Source organism: Pan troglodytes, chromosome 7, assembly GCF_028858775.2.
Source record: "Pan troglodytes isolate AG18354 chromosome 7, NHGRI_mPanTro3-v2.0_pri, whole genome shotgun sequence".
NCBI lineage: Eukaryota > Metazoa > Chordata > Mammalia > Primates > Hominidae > Pan > Pan troglodytes.
In genome coordinates, this window is record NC_072405.2 from 40979217 (window position 1) to 41003589 (window position 24373).

Consider the following 24373-nt stretch of genomic DNA (forward strand, 5'->3'; position numbering starts at 1 on the left):
AATCAGTAGCTCCACATTAGATTGACTTGCCATGTCTCTTTAATCTCCTTTAATCTATATCACATTTACAGTCTTCTTTTGTTATTTATGACATTGATTTTAAAGCCTACTTCAGCTGTTTTATAGAATATCTCTCATTTTGAATTTGTCGTATTGTTTCCTCATGTTTGAAATCAAGACCCCTAATACAGAAATAAATAAACTAATGAAGACAGAAGTTGAAGAGGAAGGAGAGATGAGCTAGAGAGAGAAAAGAAGGAAAGAGAGAGGCAAACTGATTTTATGATAAAGTGTTTATCAAAGTGGAAGAAAACAAAGTCTCCATAGATTTATGTTCAGACTATATTGATAAGCAAATATATGGAGTGGTAAGTGGGGAAACATGGTCCTTAAAGAGAAGGTATCTGAAGTACAGTTGACACTCAGACAATGTAGGCATTAGGGGTGCCAATTCCCTGTGTGGCCAAAAATTTAAGTATAACTTTTGACCCCCCCCAAACCTAACTACTAATAGCAGCCTACTGTTGACTGGAAGTCTTATTGATAACACAAACAGTTGATTAATAAATATTTTTAACTTATATGTATTATATATGGTATTCTTATAATACAGTAACATAAAGAAAATATTACAAGGAAGAGAAAATATAGTTATTCATCAGGTGAAAGTGGATCATTATAAAGGTCTTCATCCTTGTCATCTTCATGTTGAGTAGGCTGAGGAGGAAGAGGAAGAGGGGGGCATTGGTCTTGCTATCTCAGGGGCAGCAGAGACAGAAGAAAATTCATGTATAAGGCATTTTGCTTAGAGGCAAGGGAATAAACCTTGGAAGTTCTGGTGTGTTCCCAAGTTAAATGTAAAATCCAGAGGGGTGAAGAATTCAAACTAGTTACTTCAGTTTATAATAAATTAATGAGGCAATGTATTTTTTTAATATATGTAAACCAGTTTTTTTTTTTTGGTGTCATTTAGCACCAGCAGATTTGTTTCTTTAAAACCCTTCACCAGGCCATTGGCTCACACGTGTAATCCCAACATTCTGGGAGGCCAAGGCAGGCAGATTGTTTGAGCCCAGGATGTGGAGACCAGCTTGTCTAACATGGCGAAACTCTGTCTCTACAAAAAATAAAACAATTAGCCAGGGGTGGTATCATGCACTTCTGATTCCAGTTACTCAGGAGACTGAGGTGGGAGGATCACTTGAGCCCAATAGGTGGAGGTTGGAGTGAGCCATGATCATGCCACTGCACTCCAGCCTGTGCAACCGAGCAAGATCCTGTCTAAATAAATAAATAAATAAATAAATCCCTTCACCAGGCTCACAAAATTAAAAATGATCTTAAGGAGTTAACAGAAATATGTAGACACTATTTCAGATAACATGAGAATTTAGTCTGTTTTAAAAAACCTGCAAAACAGAGATTCATGAGCCACATTTTATAAAGACTTCTACGAAAGCTCTTCAGAAAAAAAATATTTTCAAGCTGTCAAAAAAAAAGAACCAGACAAAATAATCAGGTATCAAGGGCTAAGAACAGCTAAAACACGTTTTCTAATTTGCCAGTGTGTCAACTACATTAAATGGCTGCTTCTCCACCTCATCTCCCAGCCACCAAATAAATAATAAGGGGAATATGTAGCTGTAGGGGCACTGCTAAGAAATCACAGCATTCAAATGTTTTTTTTCTGAAATTTATTGGAAACTTCGTATGTTCATTCTTGACATTTTTAGGATTTACTTGGCAAGGGCAGAATCGTAGAAAAACAAATAGAGTTCCCTGAGTAGGAAAGGTACTCCATTTCCTGTTCATGGTTAGGTGATCCTGATTACTGTCCTTGGAGTCTTGAGCCCCTTACCCGGTGAATAATTAGGTACGGAATCAGGGAGGTATAGACTCATTTGCCTGGGTTTGTTTTCTGGGAGTTTCTGTTTAACATTCCTGAACTGGAGCAGAAGTAGATTTTGTAGCTGGCTTTTCTGAGACTCAGGAAACAGAGTTGTTGAATTCTCAGGTTCTGTGACATTTGTTGATTATTAAGTGAAATTATGTGTGAGAGGAAAATTTATTCATCTATGCTTTTAAGAAATGTCTATGATAAACAGAATTAGACATACTATATAGAATTGCATAACACACCACCACATGTCCGTATTACCCAGTTTCCACAGTTATCAGCTTCTTGGTAATTGTTTTTCACCTTTATGCCTATCCATTTCCCACCACCATATTATTTTGAAGCAAATCTTGGATATTGTAACATTTTATCTGCAAGTATTTCGGTACGTATTTTTAAGCAGTCTTGCTTAAAATAAGAATGGTATGTAGGTGTTTAATGTATTCTCCAAGCTAATGCATAATTTCAGTACTCACAGTCTCTGTTGAGCCTATTTAGATGCACTAAATCCAATCAAAGAGAGAATTTGTTGTGAGTAGTGGTCATCTGGAATGGTCCATTCATTGTGTATGGGATAGCAACTCTGTAGGTCCAGTCAAAGAGTGATAGCATCAGAGAATTTCTGTCTTGAAGAAAGGAGCCATTGTTAAGATTGATGGGTTTTCTGTGTTCTTTGGTCCCCTCTGATGACAGGATAGTGAAATGAGCCCTAGCTCCGAGTACCCACAAACTTTGTAACCATGGATAAAGTCAGCCACTTACTTATCTCTGAAATTAAACTTCCCGATTTTAAAAATGGATGTGATGCTTCCTGCGCCTATTCACAGAACTGTGATACCCTGTGATTTGGGATGTGAACACGCTTTAAAAATAATGGCCCGGTTACATATTCTCCTTTTTATTTTTTATTTTTTTTTAAAATTTCTTTTTGAAACAGAATCTCACTCTGTTGCCCAGGCTGAAGTGCAGTGGTGGGATCATGGCTCACTGCAGCATTGACCTCCTGGGCTCAGGTGGTCCTTCCCCCTCAGCCTCCCAGGTAGCCGGGACTACAGGCACATGCCACCATGCCGAGCTAATTTTTGTATTTTCATAGAGATGGAGTTTCACCATGTTGCCCAAACTGGACTCCAACTTCTGAGGTCAAGTGATCCTCCTGCCTCAGCCTCCGTAAGTTGGGGGATTACAGGCGTGAGCCACCATGCCCGGCCTACATACGCTCCTTTAACACAGGCTTTTGGTTTTTTGAAATTACCAACATTCAGGATTCTTAATGGCATCAGAGAATATAAAGCTTGAAACTATCTAGAATTTTTTTAAGGGATAATTTTCTAATCTTGGTTCTCTGCTTCTGAGTATGTTTTATTTGGGCATTTATTTTTCTCCAAGATGAGATCCATTTTCGCTCATCCATTTTGAAATTGTTTTTCTCTCTGTTAATAAAACCTTTGGAATGGTGCCTTGATCAGGCTAACTCCAGATTAAATGTTTCTCTTTGAAAGATTGCCTGGTGATCAGAGTTGTTTTTCGTTCTCTTTTCTTCTTTTAGCCTTGCCTCCCCGATTGAAAGAGATGAAAAGCCAGGAATCGGCTGCAGGTTCCAAACTAGTCCTTCGGTGTGAAACCAGTTCGGAATACTCCTCTCTCAGATTCAAGTGGTTCAAGAATGGGAATGAATTGAATCGAAAAAACAAACCACAAAATATCAAGATACAAAAAAAGCCAGGGTAAGTATAATGCATAAAATAGTAGAGACTGCCCCCAGCAATAAGATAACATATAAATGTTATTTAGACCCTAATAAGTGAATTTACTATCAGAAACATAATAGATAATAAGTGAAAAGCTGTTTCATTATATAATGACAAAGAATCATGTTATCACATAGGCAAGAATTCTTGTGGTTCTTACATCTTATTGATGAAGGAAATAAAGGATGGCTGGAGAAAGAACTGTAGGAAGTAAGAAGAGATGGAAGGGAAGAAGGAAGAGAGCATTAGTGGTAGATGCTGTCATAGTAATAGATCCTAAAATTCAATTTCTTGGCCGGGACGGTGGCTCAAAACTGTAATCCCAGCTCTTTGGGAGGCCGAGGAGGGCAGATCACCTGAAGTCAGGAGTTCGAGACCAGCCTGGCCAACATGGTGAAACCCTGTCTCTACTAAAAACACAAAAAGTAGCTGGGAGTGGTGGGCGCCTGTAATCCCAGCTACTTGGGAGGCTGAGGCAGGAGAATCACTTGAACCCGGGAGGTGGAGGTTGCAGTAAGCCAAGAGCACGCCACCGCACTCCAGCCTGGGCAACAGAGCGAGACTCCACCTCAAAAAAAAAATGCAATTTCTTTAAAATAAGACAAGTGCATATGATAATTTAGAGTACCAGTGCCTTACACAGTTAAAATCACAACTTCATTGTAAAGCTCAGTGAATACTTAGATTTATGGAAAGAATTGGAATGTAACCAGTTGAATTCAGACTATTTTTTAACAAGGGGTTAATGATATAATTTTATCTAATAAGAATTTTTAACTGACACTGCTGATAAAGCACATCATCACTCTAGCAGATTTTAAAATTAGGTAATCTTAGGTAGCAAGAATTTTACATGTTCCTACCCTCCCCGAGGAGGTCCATATTTGACATGGCTTCATGTGATTCCTGTAACATCTTGGTGGATGCATTCTGTATCTACTCTAAAATGATACTCTGTTATCATCCCTACACTCTTCATTCTTATTTACTTCCTTACTTAAGAATCATTTCTTCTAATATCAAACTACATTTTGAAATCAGAGAAGAGATAAGTGGGTTAGATTTTTGCTTCTAAAGAGTCCTTTAATCAACGTGACATGTATAATAGTGGTTCCAAACTCAAAGATGACATTTTCTGCACTCACATCTCACAGGGTTCCAGTGAACCCCCAAGTATGGCAACAGAAGCAACAGAACAATCTCCTATACTTTGATTGTATAGGACATTAACCAGAAAGTTGTTACACATTCATTAGCAAAGTGATTACAATGAGAATTAAATTTAATCTTATCAAAGATTTTGCTCTGATGACTGTAATTTTTTTTCTAGTTTCTGTGGTTTTATTAGCTACATACTTTATTAACTACATATTGACTCTAGTTATTGATCATGTCAGATAGATCTATAGCTTTGGAAGTATAATAAAGTGTAAAAGAAAGGGTTGTATCACTTTCTGCAGCAGGTGGTACTTCAAAGATACAAAATATAATACTGTAAAGAGACATGGCATTTTTATACCTAATATTACTAATTTTTTTTACATTATTCCAATATGTAGCAGTTCAGCAGCACATGGCAACTATCTTATTTTGCAGATTAGGAAATTGAGGGTCAAAAAAGTGTTCTGCTTTGCCTCAAGTCATATAACTAGTAAGAGACTCAGTGAGAGCTGAGTTTATTATTGTTATACCCATTAAAAAATGTAATATACTGAGAATGAAGTTAAGTTTCTTCCTGTAGATCATAGTGGTAATTAATGGTTCAAGTTAGATTTGAAATAGGTCTGACTCTAAGTCTCATGTTTAACAGCATATGTGCATGAGGGGAGGAGGAAATACAATGAATGAATTGAAAAGATAAGTATGATTCTTATAAAGAAGTTTAACAGGGCAAAAAAATACTCCTAGATTTTGGATGGAATGGATTTTGGTGTTTGCTTTTCATCAGACAAGTTAGTAAGAAATGAAGTTATCTCTACATGCAGGGTAATGTCTCATTTATTTCTACGTGGCTGTCAAAGGATACCAGTAATATTTAAGTGCCCATGAAAGGTTTTATGCTAGGACTGTGGAGAAATTAAAGAGGTATAGGGCATTACAATCTCTGTGCCCAGGGGCGGGGGTCATAAGATTGTACAGAGATTATCCGGTTCAGTCTTACATGAAACATGGGAAATTCTGGAAGTCATGTATTGAAACACTGTTAGAGCAGGGGAGGAGGAAGGGAGGGAGGAGAATTTCATCTAGAAGAAAGCATCTCACATTGCAGATATTCAATCTGATGCTACCTGGAGAGAAGCAAATGAAGTTGGGTAGATAAGATGAGAAAATGAATTTTTTAAAAAAGTGCACTGACTAGAATGAATAGGCTTTAGAAAAGGTACATGTATACTTAAAGAGGTAATTTGTTACATGGCTTCAATGACATATAAAAGTATCATTAGTATTCAGAAAAGCATTTTCATATTGGCTTCATAGGTCCAGACAGCTAAGAGCACTGTCTACATATTAATAAAATCCCATTATACCAGAAAGGGCAATAGTCAGAAATTACTTCTTTTAAACAATAGTCTTGCTGGAAAGAATTAAATGGGGAAAAATGTATTGAAGTGATGCAACCATAAATTACTCGCAGCAAAACAGTTAACATATTTGATCTAAAAATAAGACATACTTTGTATAGAGTGGACAGCTACTTGATAAGCGATCATCTTATCAGTTTTTAGAATTGGGTATTTTGTCATTTCTAAAATTGTGTCTTTTTATAAAAAAAAGCATTGTCAGTTTTTTTAAGATTAAAGGATCCAACTGAATCTCAATTTAATTAACATTTGCAAGGTGTTCTATTATTTCAATTTATCCAGTAAATATAAGTAGAAGGAATATAATTATTGTTATACCCATTTAAAACATTAATATCCTGAAAATGAAGGAAGCTGAGTTTCTTCCTGTAGATCATAGTGGTAATGAATTGTTAAACTTAGATTTGAAATAGGTCTGACTCTAAGTCTTGTGTTTTTTCAACAGACATTTGTGATTATGCTACATAAAGTTAGAAGTCAGAACATAGGGCTCTGGCATGCTTAGGATAATGTCTTTAATTAAAAGATTCTTATTTTTCAGATGCATTTATATATTACTATTAATGATTTTTAATTACTAAGATATTCAGACTATTAGTGTTTTGCAGTTGTTAGTTGGTTACTTGACTTAAACTTTTTCTTAGGCTATGATCAACCAAGCAGAGGTGAAGTTTAGTTTGAGGTGTAAGATTTTTCTGGGATTCTCTTTAATTAAATACTTTGACTCTTTCCCAATCCTTAGTCTTGACTTCTTTTTCACACTTCTTATAATCAGATTATGCATAGCAGCCAACATATCCTTTTAATCCCTTAGTGTTTAGTGGAACAATTTCCAGCAATATGCAATTTCTATTATTTTGTAAAATCTTACCCTTGTTTTGCCCACGGTCCTACTAAAAACTACATTCCTACGTGTTCTTTGTATGATTTTTGAATTCCCATTGAGCCTTTGTTTATTTGGCTAACCCATGTGTGAGGCCAATGAAAAGAAATGGAAACTACCCTCATGTTGTATATCTGCTTATGTCTTTGTTCTTGTTTTCTTTGACTGGTGGATGATTTTGATCAAGAAAACTAGTTAAAAAGCTTGGCGTGTGACAGATTCATATGTGAGGACTGGCAGATTGACCTCATTTAAATACCTGTTCTATCTTAGCTTTATTAAAGACTGGCTTCCTATTATTTGTATGTTTCACACACTTTTGGACACCATTAATTTTGCCTCAGCTCTTACATATTTTAATTTTGTTTAAAATTGGCTGTCATTGGTTACATTGGACAAATATTACAATTATTTCCTCTATTTTTACTGGTTGCTTTTTTTGACTTTATAATGGAAAAAGTTTATGTGCATTTTTTTCTCATATTAGCTGAGCAACTCTGGCAGATCACTTGAACTTTATATATAATGAAATCTCAATGTTCTTATGTAGAAAATGGGAATCCTCAGTGGCATTCCATATGGTTTATGTGAGGCACTTGGTACAGTGACTGGTTCTGTTGCTTAAGAAGCCTCTCTTTTAGCCAAGCACAGTGGTGTGTACCTGCAGTCCCTGCTACTAAGGATCTCTTGAGCGCAGGAGTTCAAGACCAGCCTGGGAAACATAGCAAGACCTCGTCTCTATACTTAAAAAAAAAATCATAATTTCCTCTTTCACTTCTTTGTCCTTTTCACGATGATCAGTTTTACACTATCTGAAGCAGTGTTGGACACACACACACACACACACACACACACACAAACACTGTCTATATAATTCCTTAGGGGTCAGGGAACCAAAACTGTATAAACAGAAGAGTTCTTCCCCATATGTGTTTAAGTTGCCTTAGCCTGTAACTATGGTAGAATAATCGAGTTAAAATAAAACTAAACTAAATAATAGCTAATGGAACCTTGAATTCACCTTGTAAGTGAGCACACAGTAAAAAACACAGTGTGCTTTCTGATATTAAAAAAATGAAAAGGAAATTAATATTCAGAACTTTTTATCTTCAAATTACTTCACATTAATTTATTTTTACACTGTACTGTTTTTTCTTATTCTAAAAGTAATGCATGCTTGTTATGAAAATCCAAATATTTCAGGAATATAGAATGTAATTACTATAATAATAGCTAACACTTATTGGGAAGTTACTATATTGCAAAAATTATTTTAAACACTTTACACGAATTAACTCATTTAATATTTTTAGAAAATAAAAATCCATTGAAACACCAACCTTCCTCCAGATCCCTAGAAAACTCATCAATTAAAGAGCAAAAAGTTAAATTTATGACTATAAGGGAATCAAGTAGTCTTTCCAAGCTAATTTCCTTCTTATAGACAGAGTATGGTATCTTACAGAAAAGAGAAAAAGAAGACTGTTGTATCCATACTTATCAAAGCCCCAAATCTTTTTGCAATATATAATTTTCAAGGAAGATTTGGCTCATTCTACACTCTTACTACATTCTGTCCTTACTCTAGGACACAAGGCTGGATGAATCCCATAGTTAAATGTATCATTAGAGTTCAGAGGGATCTTTATGCTCCTTGAGGTCAGTGGTTTTCCAATGATGTCTCTGTAGAGTCCTAAATTTCTATTGAATTCCAAAAAGGATTACCAGTCACTCTGACCTGGAACACTTTCTGTGTGATATTTTTGAATATGAGGTTCTGATTTAAGCTTTCATTTTAAAACAGGATTTTGTTGTAAAAAATAGTTGAAACCACTGATCTAATTTAATCTTTCTCTGCACAGAGATATTCTTGTAAGAATGTGCTTGGCAGGTGGCTATCCAGACTTGAATCTTTCCAAAGAGAAAACCTAACTCTTTCACAAGACACCCTATACATTTTTGAATGCTCAGAAAAGTGCTTCTATGTAATATCATTCAAAACATGTTTCCTTTTTCCTGTAAGACTTAGTTTTCCTGTAAGACTTAGCAATCCCAAATAATTTCCTTTTCTATATGCATCCAGGAAATACATTTAAATAGCTACTCATATTTCATTCATAGTTGTCTGCCAGTGGGACCTCTGTTTCTTTAACATAATCCTCTCTAGTGATAAGATTTCTAGGCCCTATTCAATTCTGATCACCCTCTTCTAAAGTCCTTTAATTATGTTTTTTATCATCAAATATCATTCCAAAGTATATCCAAAGTATAATTCAGCATTCTAGATATGATCCAGCCAATGAGGAATGTATTGGGGCTTTTATCCAAGTTGATTGATGCTCTGCTTTAATATTAATTTGGCTAAAGAGTACATAAGGTTTTTTTGTTATTCTTTCTTCTTAAAAATAGTTTTAAAAATGGGTTAATAATAAGCATGTGGCTAATTAGAAATCCTTATTTCTGCATATATTGTAGTCGAGGGATATCTCCTCTTGTATTTATGTCACCAGTTTTCGAACGTGAATGTACTCGTGATGCTTATCTCGATCAAATTGAATCTTAGTCTTGGCCCATTGATGTTCTGTCCTAGGATTCCCAAGGGTGTTCTCCATAGAAAAGATTCCATGGCCACATGTCATGGCTGCCTTAGAAATTCACAGTACAGATTTGCAAAAAACCACTGAGATGCATTGTTGTAAAGAGACCTATTTAACTTTTTTTTAATGCAACATTTATTTTAGCATAGAACCATTTTTTTAAATCTCTCTTTCTGTTAAAGCCTAACATTTGATTGCATTACTAGGAATAGTATTCCAGGAAACAGTGCCAAGGCCTATTAGGAGAAGTTTGATTTTAAGACTTATCCCTTTAAGATTATGTTAACTGTAAATATGATTACCATGTTTTCTTATAGTTCCATCTAGTTCAATAGTTAAAATGTTAATTGCACTGGGTCAAGAAAGGGGTCTTTACATACAAACAGGATTGTTCCTAGATTTGTATAAATAGGAAAGAAAGGTTGTTCTTGAGGGTGTTGTAATAATCTTGGAGTTGTAAATTCTCGGGATGTTGTTGTAATCTTATCTCAGAATTTGGGGACTTAAGAAAAGCTACAGTTTTCTTACTTTAGAAATTTACTCCTTCTGTGGCATTGAAAATCAAGATACTATGCCCCACCCTGATATTGTTCATAATTTATCTATTATTGCTAGTGGTTTCATGGTTATACATGAAAATTCTTCCAGCAAACCATGCTAAATGTTGGGCTGGAACATCTTACAGTGCTTATCCATTTTTTTCTCACTATTTTTCAAAGGTACCTGTCATGAAGGAAACTTATCATATATGATCAAAGTAGATAAATAGCTGATAATCCATTTAAAAAATCATACGGTATTTGAACGCTCCAAAATTCAGCCCCAAAATTAATACAGCCTGCATTGGGTGATATTCTAATATTGTTTTATTTTGATGATTTTAAAAGTTGTCATATTTTATTGTTAAGACATATCTATTTGCAAAGATACTTATCATCAAAAGGCCCATTTTGGCTTATAGGGATATACTTCGGGGAAACTTTCCTGTGAATAATGTGTGTATATTTCCTCTGATTGATGTGTGTATATTCTTTAAATGGCCCTTGGTGGTCTCCCCATTCCATAGATAGATAAGGCTGTTAAATTACGTCCACTTTTTGTCAACTTTGTTCCGTGGACCATTATTTTCAGAAAACATGAACAGATATGCCTTGTGAATGAAAAGGATTCCATGGTCAAAGAAGTTTGAGAGAAAATAAATAATATATCCCTTTTCGGGGAGTCAGAGTACATCAGCATATTCAAGATGTTGAGAAATCCTGTGAGATTAAAGATAATGAAAAGCCTGTCTTTATTTCACCTAATATTTTCCAAATTTATTTGAATGTGGAAACACATTGCTTTGTTACCTCAGGTTTACCTCTTGACATCATTGAGTCCCGACTAGCGCAGTTAACTTTTCTTTTTCTTTTTCTTTTTCTTTGACCAAGTCTCACTCTGTCACCCAGGCTGGAGTGCAATGGTGTGGTCTCGGCTCACTGCAACCTCTGCCTCCCGGGTTCAAATGATTCTCCCGCCTTAGTCTCCTGAGTAGCTGAGACTACAGGCTCATGCCACACACCTGGCTAATTTTTGTATTTTTAGTAGCGACAGGGTTTCACTATATTGGCCAGGCTTGTCTCGAACTCCTGACCTCGTGATCTGTCTTCCTCGGCCTCCCAAAGTGCTGGGATTACAGGCATGAGCCACTGCTCCCAGCCGTGAAGTTAACTTTTCAACCCCTATGTTGGTTTGACCACCACTGCCCCTGGTCTGGACCACCTCTGATGGTCTTTGCCCTCTCATTATGGCATTTTTCTTTCCTCCCAACCAGCCTTAGAAATATTAGGTTCTGCTGAGTACTTAAGCAAACATCCAGATATTTTATTCATTCATTCACACATTTATTCAATAATGTCTGAAGACAAAGCATAGCCTGATGTATGCTCCACGAGACTAGCAAGAAGTTGACATTATAGCTACACTCTCCAAAGTATATGTCCTAGGTCAAGACATGAGACATACTGAAGGAACCTCATGAGAGACGTACTCAGGGCTGTCAGAATTTAGACACGTGAGAGCAGCTCCAGCTACATGACCAGGAGGGGCTTGGTGAAGCAATTGGCACCTGACATGGCCCTGGAAAGTCAGCTGAGATTTTGATGCATAGGAGTGCAGGACCCCCATTGTAGGAAGAAAAAATTACACAGACAAAAGCACAGAGGTGGAAGATCAGGGGGCCTACATGTGGAACTTTGGGTGGTTCAATCAGATAGACTGGAGGATACTAGTAGGAATTATATTTGGAACAATTGATTTTTCTCAGTTAACATTAATGTGTGACAAGAAGACCAGAAAATTCACCAGAAAACTAGCAAAGTATAACGTGGGAGATTTGCAACCAGAAGGATTGCTGTTGTTTCTTCCTCCTTTGTTTTCTCCCTTGTCGTTATCCCCTTAAGAGCCCAATAAATCACAGTTACCAGGCTAGAGCATAGAAGGATTGCTATTATTTTTTGGAGATAGGGGTCTCGCCCTGCTGCCCAGACTGGAGTGCAGTGACTCTTCACCGGCATGATCATGGCACGCTACATCCTTGAATTCTTGGGCCCAAGTGATTCTCTCATCTCAGCCTCCCAAGTAGCTGGGATTCCAGGGGCATGCCCCCACACCAGGCTTTAGAATAATTCTTTAGAAAGAATTCAGTAAACTCTGAGCCAATCCCTGCTGTTCTGAGTTCTTATATCTTGGAGACTGCTTAAATTATAGGTTATGTGCAACAGTAAAACACAGACACAGCAAATCACAATGCTGCCCATGTTAAAAAAAAAAGTGAATGTTGATGTAATATTCAGAGTTTTATAAAACTGTGTGATAATGTTGCCCAAATATTTATTCCAGTATTAAGAACCTTTCATGTGGTACTATGCTCCCAGCAATGAGAATCTTAAGGAAAGAAAAATTCCCTTCCTTTTGGAATTGATAAACCCTCTTCATTCAAAATTAACATTATTCTTGATGTTACTCTACTGAGAAGAAGAGTGCACAGTATTTTTAAAATCTATTCTAACCTTCAGTAAGTGTCCTTAACAGACTTGTAGGAAATGATTTTATACATTTTCTCTTCCTAAAGCCTAGTGGCTGATGGCATTTGGATATAGAAAAGTAAGAAAATTTACCAATTGGGTTTAAAAATCTAAAGTATAACACAGTTATTGGTGATGGTAAGGGAGTAAAAATAAAAACCACAGAAGACTTCCTTTAAACTACTGATTTAGGTGATAAAATTGAGATGAAATCCATGGTATAACTTAAATGTGATGCATCTTACTTTTACTCTAGGTAAAATCATGAGGTCAGATCAATGTAACGGAAGTTGTATTTTAACATATGTGTAAGGTGGGGAGAGGCAGTTTGAGAACTCTGAAAGCATAGGAAAGTATGTATTTATATTTATTGGATTTCTGTGATATATACTGACACCACTTTGGTCCTGATCTTATAGGAAGTCAGAACTTCGCATTAACAAGGCATCACTGGCTGATTCTGGAGAGTATATGTGCAAAGTGATCAGCAAATTAGGAAATGACAGTGCCTCTGCCAATATCACCATCGTGGAATCAAACGGTAAGAGATACCTACGGCATTCTGTTCCTCAATCTGTAACAAGAGTAATCAAAACATGTGGTAAGACTCATAATAGACTGGTGTGTTAAATCTCATTGTGAACAAATTAAAAACAGAGAAAGAAAATCAGATGTTTCAAGGATCTTGTATGTCTTTCATAAATTTCTGTACTCTATGAGATTATATAGACCTGAAATATACATATATTTTTTACAAAAGGATTTTAATAAGGCCATGAATGGCAGAGATAGGTTGGGTTGCTAAAATATAGGGGTTATACTATTTTTTTAAGTTGGTCAGTGAGGGCAGTCAAGTCTTTGGCTCTCTGAACAACAGAATACAGTCATATATATATACAGGATATATATACACAATATGTATACATGCACACACAGAATATATGCATATTATGTATTATATATGCATTATATATGTATATATGTTTATTTTTATATAACATATGTATTATATATGTAGTATGTATGTATTATATATGTATTATATGTATTACATATATAATATGCATACATATATAATATGCATATATTCTGTGTGTGTGCAGAATACAGTCCTGACTCAATTCTGGCAATTTTATTCCCATTACATCTGGCATTAGATAGTAGAAAATTAAACCATTAATTTTTTTTAGGCCTATTAATTTTGAAATTAGGACCGTCTTAGAGGCAATAAATTTCCTACTAGGAAGAGGCTTCATCTTCAGCTTTCTTCAGAATAGTACCAGGCAATACTTGTTAAACAAATGAATGACTTAGAGGTAAGAAATACAATCCACCTCTGACAACTTCTGTGAGTTATTCCAGGAAATTAAAAGAACCACCCCTGATGGCTTTGTGTTTTGTAATAGCCTGATACTCCATGATTTGATGGAATCATCTATAGGAGCTGATGATGATGATGACCTAGCAATGCTTCTTTAAACCCTTTAGAATAATCAAATGCTATTTTAAAACCTTTAGTGCTTATTTATTTATTTATTTATTTATGTATTGAATTATGGCACTTAACTATTGCCTTTACAAAATTTGTCATCTGTTATATAACCAAGCCTAATTGCATCTTCTTGGTAGGAGATGAGAAAGATTCTGCATTTCAAGGGCAAGCGCTCTTAAAGTGATAAGGTAAAAATGCCAGGTCAGCACAGGTAGAGTTAAAGTAATTTTAAGGGTTAATTCTATGGGAGGCTGATGTAGTTTTTGTCACTTGATTCTTCTGTAACATACTAAGAAAGTGAGAAGGGAGATAAAAATCAGAAACAGGGCTGGGAAAATTCAGGTTAATGCCTCATCCTCTCTGGACTTCTCAAGGATCTGCTCCATCACAGAGTAATCAAAGTTTATCACTTTCATTTTAAATGTCTCCCTCCATAGAGAGTAAAGGAGAGCAGGGAAAAGGAGTTTCCATTACCATTAGGAGTCCTGTTTATTACAGTTTAAAATGTAAAAGCCATTTAAAATTTATATGAGTATATATAGCATCACTTTATTTTTTAACCAGGGCAGGTTAAGCAATAATAGTTTGCTAGTATTACTTTACCCCACGTAGAATTCTATAGGATGCTACCTGAAACACACATTAAAAAATTAATTTTAATGGGCTGTTTTTTACTTTCTACTATAACCATTGTTTGAAGCTCGTTCTCCTTAGTTTGTCACTGGCTTGGTTCGGTGTGTTTCCTCATAGTTAATGGTATTCAATTGTGATTTTTGACACTTGGATTTGATTTGTGTAGCTATACTACAAAGTCCCAGGAAAATAAAATTAAAGCTAGTGTCATAGTCTCACTGAGTGTCTACAGAAGTATCATATTGATTATTCCATGGTTTCTGATTTACAGGATTAAGCAATGAATTATTTACTACTATATTATTCCTGGCAAAAACCCATAGAATTCCTTTTTTATTAATTTGGGGGTACTGAAAGTTTGATAATATGGCTTTTTACATTTCTTACATAGGAAAAACAGCTAATTCATTTTTTCCACATTAATTCACTGAAGTCTTGGTCTAGTGATCAAATTTGAATATGTAGTGTTGACCAATTATAGGGTAGAGAGATGAAACTCGAGGTGTTTTTGATAATGAGTCTTTTTTACCTGGCAAGAATAAAGAGAAGTTCATGGAATATTTTAAGTAAATCCGTCTTAAACAACCAACAAAAATTCTTTCAGAAATAGGTTCCTATGGACTTACGTAATGAAAGCCTCTGAAGAATGAGAATGAAGAGTCTCAATTGCAATGCAAGTTGGCCTTCTTTTTATTCTCTCCTTGGAATGTTAGGAATAGATCATCCTTATCCAACCCCTTCATTGTATTAAAAAAGAATAAAAGACAGTATAGAAAACAGACTTATTCAGGATCACAGAGATATTTAACAGCAAAAGGAGATATGAACCCAGGTTTTTTTTTTTTTTTTTTTTTTTTTTTTGCTTCATTCCTACCACAGTGCAGTTCCATCTGTATCTGAAATGTTTTTTGTGTGTGTTTTCTTTTTTGTTTTTTGAGACAGGGTTTCACTCTGTCACCCAGGCTAGGGTGCAGAGGTGTGATCTTGGCTCACTGCAACCTCTGACTCCTGGACTGAAGGGATCCTCCCACCTCAGCCCCCTGAGTAGCCAGGTGTATGCCATTACGCCTAGCTAATTAAAAAAAAAAATTTTTTTTTGTTTGAGATGGAGTGTTGCTATGTTGCCCACTCTGGAACTCCTAGGTTCAACTACGTTGCCCACTGTGGAACTCCTGAGTTCAATAAGTCTACCCACCTTGAACTCCCAAAGTGCTGGGATTACAGGTGTGAGCCACTGCGCCCAACCTTACTCTGTATCTGACTATATGCTTGCAAATGTTTAAGTGAGATTCTTTTGCTTATAAAGAACAGAAGCTGAAGGAACGGTATGAGGCCTAAGGAGTGAGGGATTCTATGGCGAAGAACTAGAACTTCATTATAACTCAGCCTTGAGGAGATGGAATTGTATGCTGAGCATCTCTGCGAATTTAAGCAATGCGAGTTTGTGGCTTTTCTCTCTGGTGTTTCTACCTTTAATATGCTTCTGATAGTTTTTTAACTTTTGTACTCTTTCCTACTCTTCTCACCTCTCCTACTTTCAGACTCCGCCTCTTTATAATTCCAAACTTTGACCTGTTTCTTGCCCCCACGTGGCCATATTCTTCATGGCAATTTCAGGCATTCTTTCAGCTTTAACCTCTATTGTATGATTGTTTCCTTGGTTCCCCAGTGAAATTCCGCAGACCAAGAATCCTATTAGCAAAGTTGATTGTTGCATATTCATTAAAAGACCTAGAGAACTTACAAATTATCTGCTGTCTGGTCATACGTCCACTGCTGCCTCAACTAGGGAGGGTGGAGCCGGAAACATAGCTGCCCGGAAGCCCCTCTCTTCAAAGTCTGGGGGTGGAGCATGCAGCTCACCTGGGCCTGTGGCTTGGCAGGCACCATGATTGACAAGGCCAGTTTCCTGTACATTAGAGGAGATACCCTTTTTGCTCTGCACCTTAGAGTCCTAGTTATAGTGCATCCAGAAGGAAAATATGTAATCATCTTGATCCCTTATCCTCTTCCACTGCTATCTAAGAATTTGCTATATTCTGTTCAATGCTTGGTTGTCAAAGAAGCCTCAGTTGGGTTCTGAGCTCTCCGGGGCTTAGATGCACTGCCTTTGTATTGTCTCATTCCTGTCTCCCTAGGAATCAGGGCAGACGTTGCACAGAAACACTTTTTCTGAGAGAAAAAGGGCACTTTCTACTGGGTTTATAAATTGCTGCACCACTGAACCATGTCTTCCTAAATAGATATTTACCGTTGACTTGGGCTGATAGAGAGTAGAATTCTCAAGAATTTCCTTCCCTCCTTCCTTCCTTCCTTCCTTCCTTCCTTCCTTCCTTCCTTCCTTCCTTCCTTTCCCTCCCTCCCTCCTTCCCTCCCTCCCTCCCTCTGTCTGTCTCTCTCTCTCTTTCCTTTTTTTTTTTTTTTTTTTAAATGGTGTTTTGCTGTGTCACCTAGGCTGGAGTGCAGTGGCAGGATCTCGGCCACTGCACTGGATTCAAGCAATTCTCCTCCTGGATTCAAGCAATTCTCCTGCCTCAGCCTCTTGAGTAGCTGGGATTCTAGACACCCCCCACCACACCCCAGCTAATTTTTGTATTTCTTGTAGACAAGGTTTCGCCATGTTGGCCATGCTGGTCTCTAACTCCTGACCTCAAATGATCTGCCCACTTTGGGCTCCCAAAGTGCTTGGATTACAGGTGTGAACCATCACACCCGGTCAAGAATTTATTGTTTCATTGTGGATTCTAGAAAAAAAAAAAGTTGTTAAAATAAGAACATGCTGTCAAACTATTACATTATGTAGAACTCCCCTTGAGATTTTAATTTATATTTTCTATGAACTATCAGTCGCTTTATTAATTTCATTTTTTCACCTTTTCTATGTATTTCCAAGAAGCTCATGGCTATAGTTTCGAGAATTTCTATACAGGTTTCCTTGATGAATGATCCTTGTAGGTTGCTGCAATCTAATTACCCTAATTTTTTCCTATGCAGAGGATTCCTTGTGATTTACTTAAATTCTCACACAGTTACTTTTTGTATGTTCCAACATGTTTAGAACATATTTTGATACAAGATTCTAAGAGAGATGGGGAGGTTGGGGGAGACATTCGTTGGAAGCTGTTTACTTTCTCCCCACATGACCTTGCTGTTTGGCATGATGTTTAATCTCATTAAGGAAGCTATAGTAATTATTAAAATAAAATTAGATCATAAAAGTCTTCTGCAATGAAACTCATTGTTTAGATCTATCTGGATTAGTGACTAAATATAAACGAAATGATTAAAAAATTAGGAAATTCCCCTTGAAACAGTATATGCTTGGGTGTAACAGTGGCCATACTTATACTGTTTTCAAGCACTTAGAAAATAATAGAGTCAAGCATTTTGCCAACCTACATTTTAGAAATGTAGGTGTTTTCTGTCTTTTCCAATGCCTTTCAACCTCTACTTTATTCAGAATTAGAGAAAGTAATTTATCCTGTAGTAGACATATATCAACCTGTACAATCTGCTAATTACTTCTGGGACAATGTAAAGCTTACAAAGACCAGTTGGGTTTTCATATAACAAAGGATCTCATAGGCAGTAATTATGTGATAACTTATGAGTGAATTCCTTTCATGAATTCGTATATGACAGCAGAAAAGGCCACATACATCATGTTTACACACCCTACACACTATATGTTCATTTGTATTTGTGGTTTATTTGGCTCAGTCTGTATATAGGAAACCTTGACTTAGCAATTAATTCTTAGCTAACAAGCTTTGTGAAAACTCCTGGGCTTTAGAGTAGGGAAGAGAATAATAGACTTTACTGGTTTCCAAATTAATTAAGTAATGCTTTCTTTTAAAAGATTAATATAGGAAAATATACAACTAATCAATCATATCTTCTCCTAAGTTTTCTTTTTTAATCAGAAGAAAAATTATTTGAATGAGATTCAAGTTCCCACAGGAGCAATTGGGCTTGTAGCAAAAAAATAGCTGTTTCATTTGAGATGAGCAGAAAAATATTATTTTTATAAAATTTAATTAAATTATCAATTGCAGCTTTTAAAAATGGACTCATACTGGTAATAGGCTTCGCCTTACCCCCTTTCCCAAATTGATAATGATGTTAGAAATTTCACAATATTGGGAAACAACCTGCAGTTATGTTGAAAAGCATGTAAAATATGTTTTATAATTTGTATAACAGTCTACATGTATATTGTATTATGTAGGATGCCCAGGAAGGCAAATACATGAGAACAATATGAAAGCAATAGGGTAGATTTGTCTTTTCAATGTATGGTATCCATCCTGTCTACACTGTTTATTAATTTCAAAATTTCTCAGTTGCCTTAGAGTAAGCATTCATTATGAACAGGAAGAATTCGGGTACTTAAAGATGTTCCTTAAGTTATCTTTATAACTGCTAATAAATAAATATGTCCACTTTTAAATCTTTTAAAGAAATCACTTGATCAAAATTTTTGTATGTACAGCAGTGACATATAAGTTTGGAAAAAAAGTCACATAAGTGAATGTTAGAATACACACAGACACATTTTATGTATGTTTGTATATACTGTATACAATGTGCATATGTGTATTTTGCTACGTAATTATATTTAGTGTATTATGATCATGATGAAATTGCAAACATGTTACATTCATAATAATTAGAAAAATTCCTTTCTAGAAGATATCTTTGAGACCATGCAACTTTTTCCTGAGACCAGACCCCGTTTATGAAGAAAGAATTCAAACATTACAAATATACTAATGTTCATTATGTTTACTTGCCTGTTCACCATAAGTTGCTCAGCTGTGTTCAGTTTCTGATAATTCTAAAACCTCATTAATTTGCACTAATGAAGGGGCTGTCCTTTATAAATTAACAAATGTAATATGCCAAATTACTATGGGAAAATATGTTGCTTAAATAAACATCATAAAGATTGCAGGATTTAATGCTTTTTTAAAAGTCTGTAAGTGTAATATAAAATTACTTTCAATTTACTTTTAACAAAAGGCTGTTTTCCAAATCTATAAATTCTACCCATAGCACACATAAAAATGCTTGCTAAGTGGTTTTAATTAAAAAGATTAACTTTCTTACTAGCAAGATTCTTTTTACAATGAAGACTCCTTTGGTGTAGAAGTATAGGTTAACTTTTGAGCTTGTATTTCCTCCAGGGTTAATTCAGAAAGTTTGTATTTGAAACCATAATCATTAAAGATATTTTAAGGTCTCCAAGATAAATACCTGATTTTAGGAAGAGGAGTTATTTTAAGTTGTCTCTGTGTAGATGCCTCTTTGTAGTAACCTCCTGTTCTGATATTTTTAGGTAACATTCAATTAAAAAATGAAGCATTATGGTTAACCTTCCCTCTAATCTGAGGTATTTTTTGCTGGAGATAGAAAAGTTCTGATTTTTTTTTTCTTCTTGGAAGGTCACAGTGGACAGCTACTTTGTTTGTCAAAAATAAATTTGAAAAGAGTCTTGATATCCGAATTGGGATTGGGACTTCTGCCCAGCTCTAGTTGAGCACCTTGGGTTTACGACTTCATCTGGTTGTAATGTCATTGATGAATCCTGAAGGACAAGAGAAGGAAGCATCTCTCTTAGTGTAGGTCCTTTGTTTGGAAACATGGCCCTTCTAGATATTTCTAGAGAAGGACACACACTTTGTATCTCTAATATAGTTTCTTTGAGATTACATTTTCTCAAAGAAGAACAATTTCATTTTCTGCAGCCCAAATCAAGAAAGCTTGTTGGTGCTGCTTCAGAAACAGATATCTTCATATTACCAGTTCGGAATATCCTCTTTCTCGCCTGATGCTTGAGAAAATCCTGAGAAAATGATGGACCATCACATACTAATTCCTTTCAGTTAGCCCCATTTTTAGTGGATGTAAGAGCCAACGTAGGCAACTTTGATGTATTGAAACCAAGCTTACTCCTTGCGTAGTTTGCCCTCCTAATCTGTGATTAGAGAGGATCATCCACACTTAATTTGCAGCAGAAAGACACATTTGGTCTTACTAAAGGTTTATTGCTAATCACTTGTTCTTAAACATTGCTGCTGAGTCTCACATGACTTTGTTTCCCTTTCAATTCCACAAAATCTTTTGTCCCTAGAGAAGCTTCAGAGTTTGAAGAAATATTGGCGCTTAAATTGATTCTGCTTACCTGCTAGACTAGTCCAATCTTGGAAACCCTAAATGGCTATATCTGTATTTAAAGATGATTATATTAGTAATAAAGTTTTCTACTCCATGATTAACAGAATATTAATTTAAACATAAAATTATACATGACCTGCTTAGGATTCTCGGTTAGATCTCAGAATTTTTGTACAGTAGATAGTATCGCAGTAGATTCAGCTTATCTTTTGTCCTGGTTAGAAAACGTGAACTACCATTAAGTCGTTTGGCAAGACTTATGACACAGTGAAACTTGAATGATATACATCATTGCATCTCTACATCTTTCCAGGCTTCATAAAACTGTACCTTTCTAAAAGTGTTAGATTCTGCCAAACTGAGGCCCTTTTCAGAACTGAATATGGAATTAGACAGTGTAACTACCCATTCCATCATAAAGGCAGTAAGAAAACAAGTTGAAAGTTTGAATAAGACTATCACAATCCTCATGAAAATGATGTATCCAGAAGTATACAGGTTGGATTCATCCTTCATTTCTTTGGGTGGGAGCTGCATACTTACTGCCTGGGTAGCTAATGTCTATCATATGATAAGCACCTGTCTTCATTCTCACTGGCAATTTTAAATAGAGTTCAATGCCAGAACTTGATGTTTTTCACCAATCCTAATTAGAAACATGGCTTACTTTTATTTTTGAACAAAAATGTACTTGTTCAAAGATCTGTAACTTAAAAATTCTTACTACAGCTTGGCAATCCGATAGCTTTGACTTTCTTAGTTCCCCTATTTCGACTTTTCTTCCTGAGAAGCCTACTGCCTCTTTGACATAAATTCTTCCTCACTGACCCAAGTGGAGGCAGTGAATGCTTCCTAATTATTTTAGCACAGCTGATTTTATGCTCTTTGCATAAGAAAGGAGAACTATCAATTTGGACTGTCTTTCTGCATTTCTCACTCTCTGTATGGTTAAAGCCTGGACTTTTCTCACTCCCTTGCAATACTTCCTTCCTTTACACTTAACTTTTAGTTCCAAGGCAGGTTGTGGTACCTGCTCCCGGCCTCCTGTTTATATATCATAATGTCCTATCACCTTTTTTTTTCAGAGATCATCACTGGCATGCCAGCCTCAACTGAAGGAGCATATGTGTCTTCAGGTAAGGAAAATAAGCCTGGCAAATTTTACTAACCAGAATGACAACCATAACTGCTGGCTGCTCCTTCTACTAATCAGAACCCCTTCTGCATCCAGACCTCTCAGCTGCTCTTGTTTTCTGCTTCAATATTTTTCTCAACCTTGTTCTGTCTTTTTGGATTTTACTTAAGGGAGGATGGTTCTTGCTGTGTCTTCAAACTTAGGCCTGAGAAACATACATGAGTGAAAGAAATCTATATCTAGGTGCAACTTAATGACATTAAGCAAGTAAAGGAGATATATCTGAGTTACAAGCTCAGTTTTTATGTCTTTCCAGGTGATTCTCTTAGCTGCCTTCTACTCTTTCACCCCTCAGAGTGTATTCCTGGGTAATTTGTCAACATCTGATCTGTGACCTTTGGGTTTCTAATAATCAGTTGTGGATCGCTAAACTTAACAGAACAGAACAGAACAGAACAGAACAAAACAAAACAAAAAGACTTACAGCCTGACATTTTAAAATGCTGTTGTCTTTTGTTTTGGTTGGTTTCTCACTTGCCTGTAGTATTTGCTGATAGCACTTATAGTCTGAGCAGATATTAGCAACTTAGAACCCAACTCTAGCAATGCATATATAACCATAATTCATTGATTTCTTCACAAGCTATGAATTTAATCTATCCTCTATGTATTTCATTTTTTTAACTTTTTCTTATTCTTTGTAATTCTATAATTAATAGAGCCTTAGAACATTTAAAAATTAATCTTTATTTGGAAGAAAATTTTTGAAGACCCAAGATTGGAAATTCATCTCAGAGGTACAATAGTAATTTGGTTTTGCATGGTGCCTTTTCTTTTACAAAAATTCTTAAATTTCATTTGATAATCACAATAAACTTGTGAAACAAGACATCATTTTTCCTCATTTTACAGATGAGAAAACTGAAGTATTAGAAATGTTAAGTCATATACCTCAGGAAGTAGAAGAGAAGGTACTTCAAGTTCAATATTCTTTTTATTACTGCACATTTAATATTTTAGCTTCATTGAGTTTTTCATTATGGCTGGTACCTTGTTGAAACTATAGAATGACCTATAATCAACATGTCTTTTTCCATCTTACCTCCATCGTTTCCTCTTCCCTTCAAAGCCATTTTTTAAAACCATAAAAGCTAAACATCTCTGTATCCTAGACTACTTTAGCTATATTTAGGACATATTCATATGTCATTACTAAGATATAAGTGTATGTGTGTTGCGGAATGGTATGATCCTGGAGTCTAAGAGGTTGTTACTCTTCTGAGGAAAGGAAGGAAGGAAAAAAGAGGAAAAGAGAGAGAAAAAAAGAAAAAAAATCACATATTCTAAATTTCTTCACCTTTCATTTACACGTTTCTGTAATATAGGGACTTCATTATCTGACTCCAGTAAATGCCATTAGGAAAAAAAGAGCTTTTACATTTATATGGAACTTATCTTGGGAAATTGACTATAACTATTATTTCTTAATATGTGACTTGAATCTTGATAACTTTCTGGCTGTTGACTTTCAATCCTTCGTTGATACTAAGACTTCTTTATTTCTTACTAATGAAAACCCATCCGTTCCATGCTTTTTTCTGCATGAGTCATATTTTCCATTCTCTCTGTACTTAATGACTGTTTTTTCTTCTTTTATCTTTGCTACCTGAGAAAATCTTGCTACTAGATATCCCCAACTATTGTATGATTTATTTAATTAGCATGGTTTGTTTGATCCTAATGTAATTATTCTATTGCTCTAGCAGAGTTTGCATGGACTTTTCAGCACTTTCTGGTCAGGATGTTTATGCAGATCCAAGTTGCCTGGAAATACTCTCAATCTTGTTTGTTTATTTATTTGGCATGCATGAAAATTGGCTTTCACTCTCTTGGAATCCGGGGGCTATTCTCTTTGGTTTCATGTTTTCTCAAAATCAAGACCACATCTGAAAGAAGGAATTTTCTTTCTCACCTGTGGTGTGTATCTCCTCAGAGTAGTCTCTCTTAGAAGTTCAGATAATGCTTGGTGTGTGGGATATTCTTACAGATGGATTGACTCCATTTTCATCCCTTTTAAAAGTCTTTGGGTCTAGACTATGGTAATATTCCTTTGTGGTCTTTGAGTATTGCATTCTGACTTATAAATGCTTCAGCTTCTCTG

General features: G+C 35.7%; 1 protein-coding gene across 10 annotated transcripts in view; it reads left to right on the forward strand.

Moving 5' to 3' along the window:
* Positions 1-24373, forward strand: part of NRG1 (neuregulin 1) — a 224379-nt gene that overhangs the window by 44047 nt on the left and 155959 nt on the right. For 6 of the 10 annotated variants that reach the window (XM_003311657.6, XM_001168846.7, XM_001168989.7 and 3 more), the window contains exons 2-4: positions 3447-3624; positions 13195-13316; positions 22163-22213. In XM_003311657.6, coding sequence (XP_003311705.1) covers positions 3447-3624; positions 13195-13316; positions 22163-22213 — 351 coding nt within the window. Of the gene's footprint in view, positions 1-3446; positions 3625-13194; positions 13317-22162; positions 22214-24373 lie in introns of those variants that run through there. The other 4 variants (XM_009455163.5, XM_024345113.3, XM_054656637.2 and 1 more) reach the window with 1 other exon arrangement.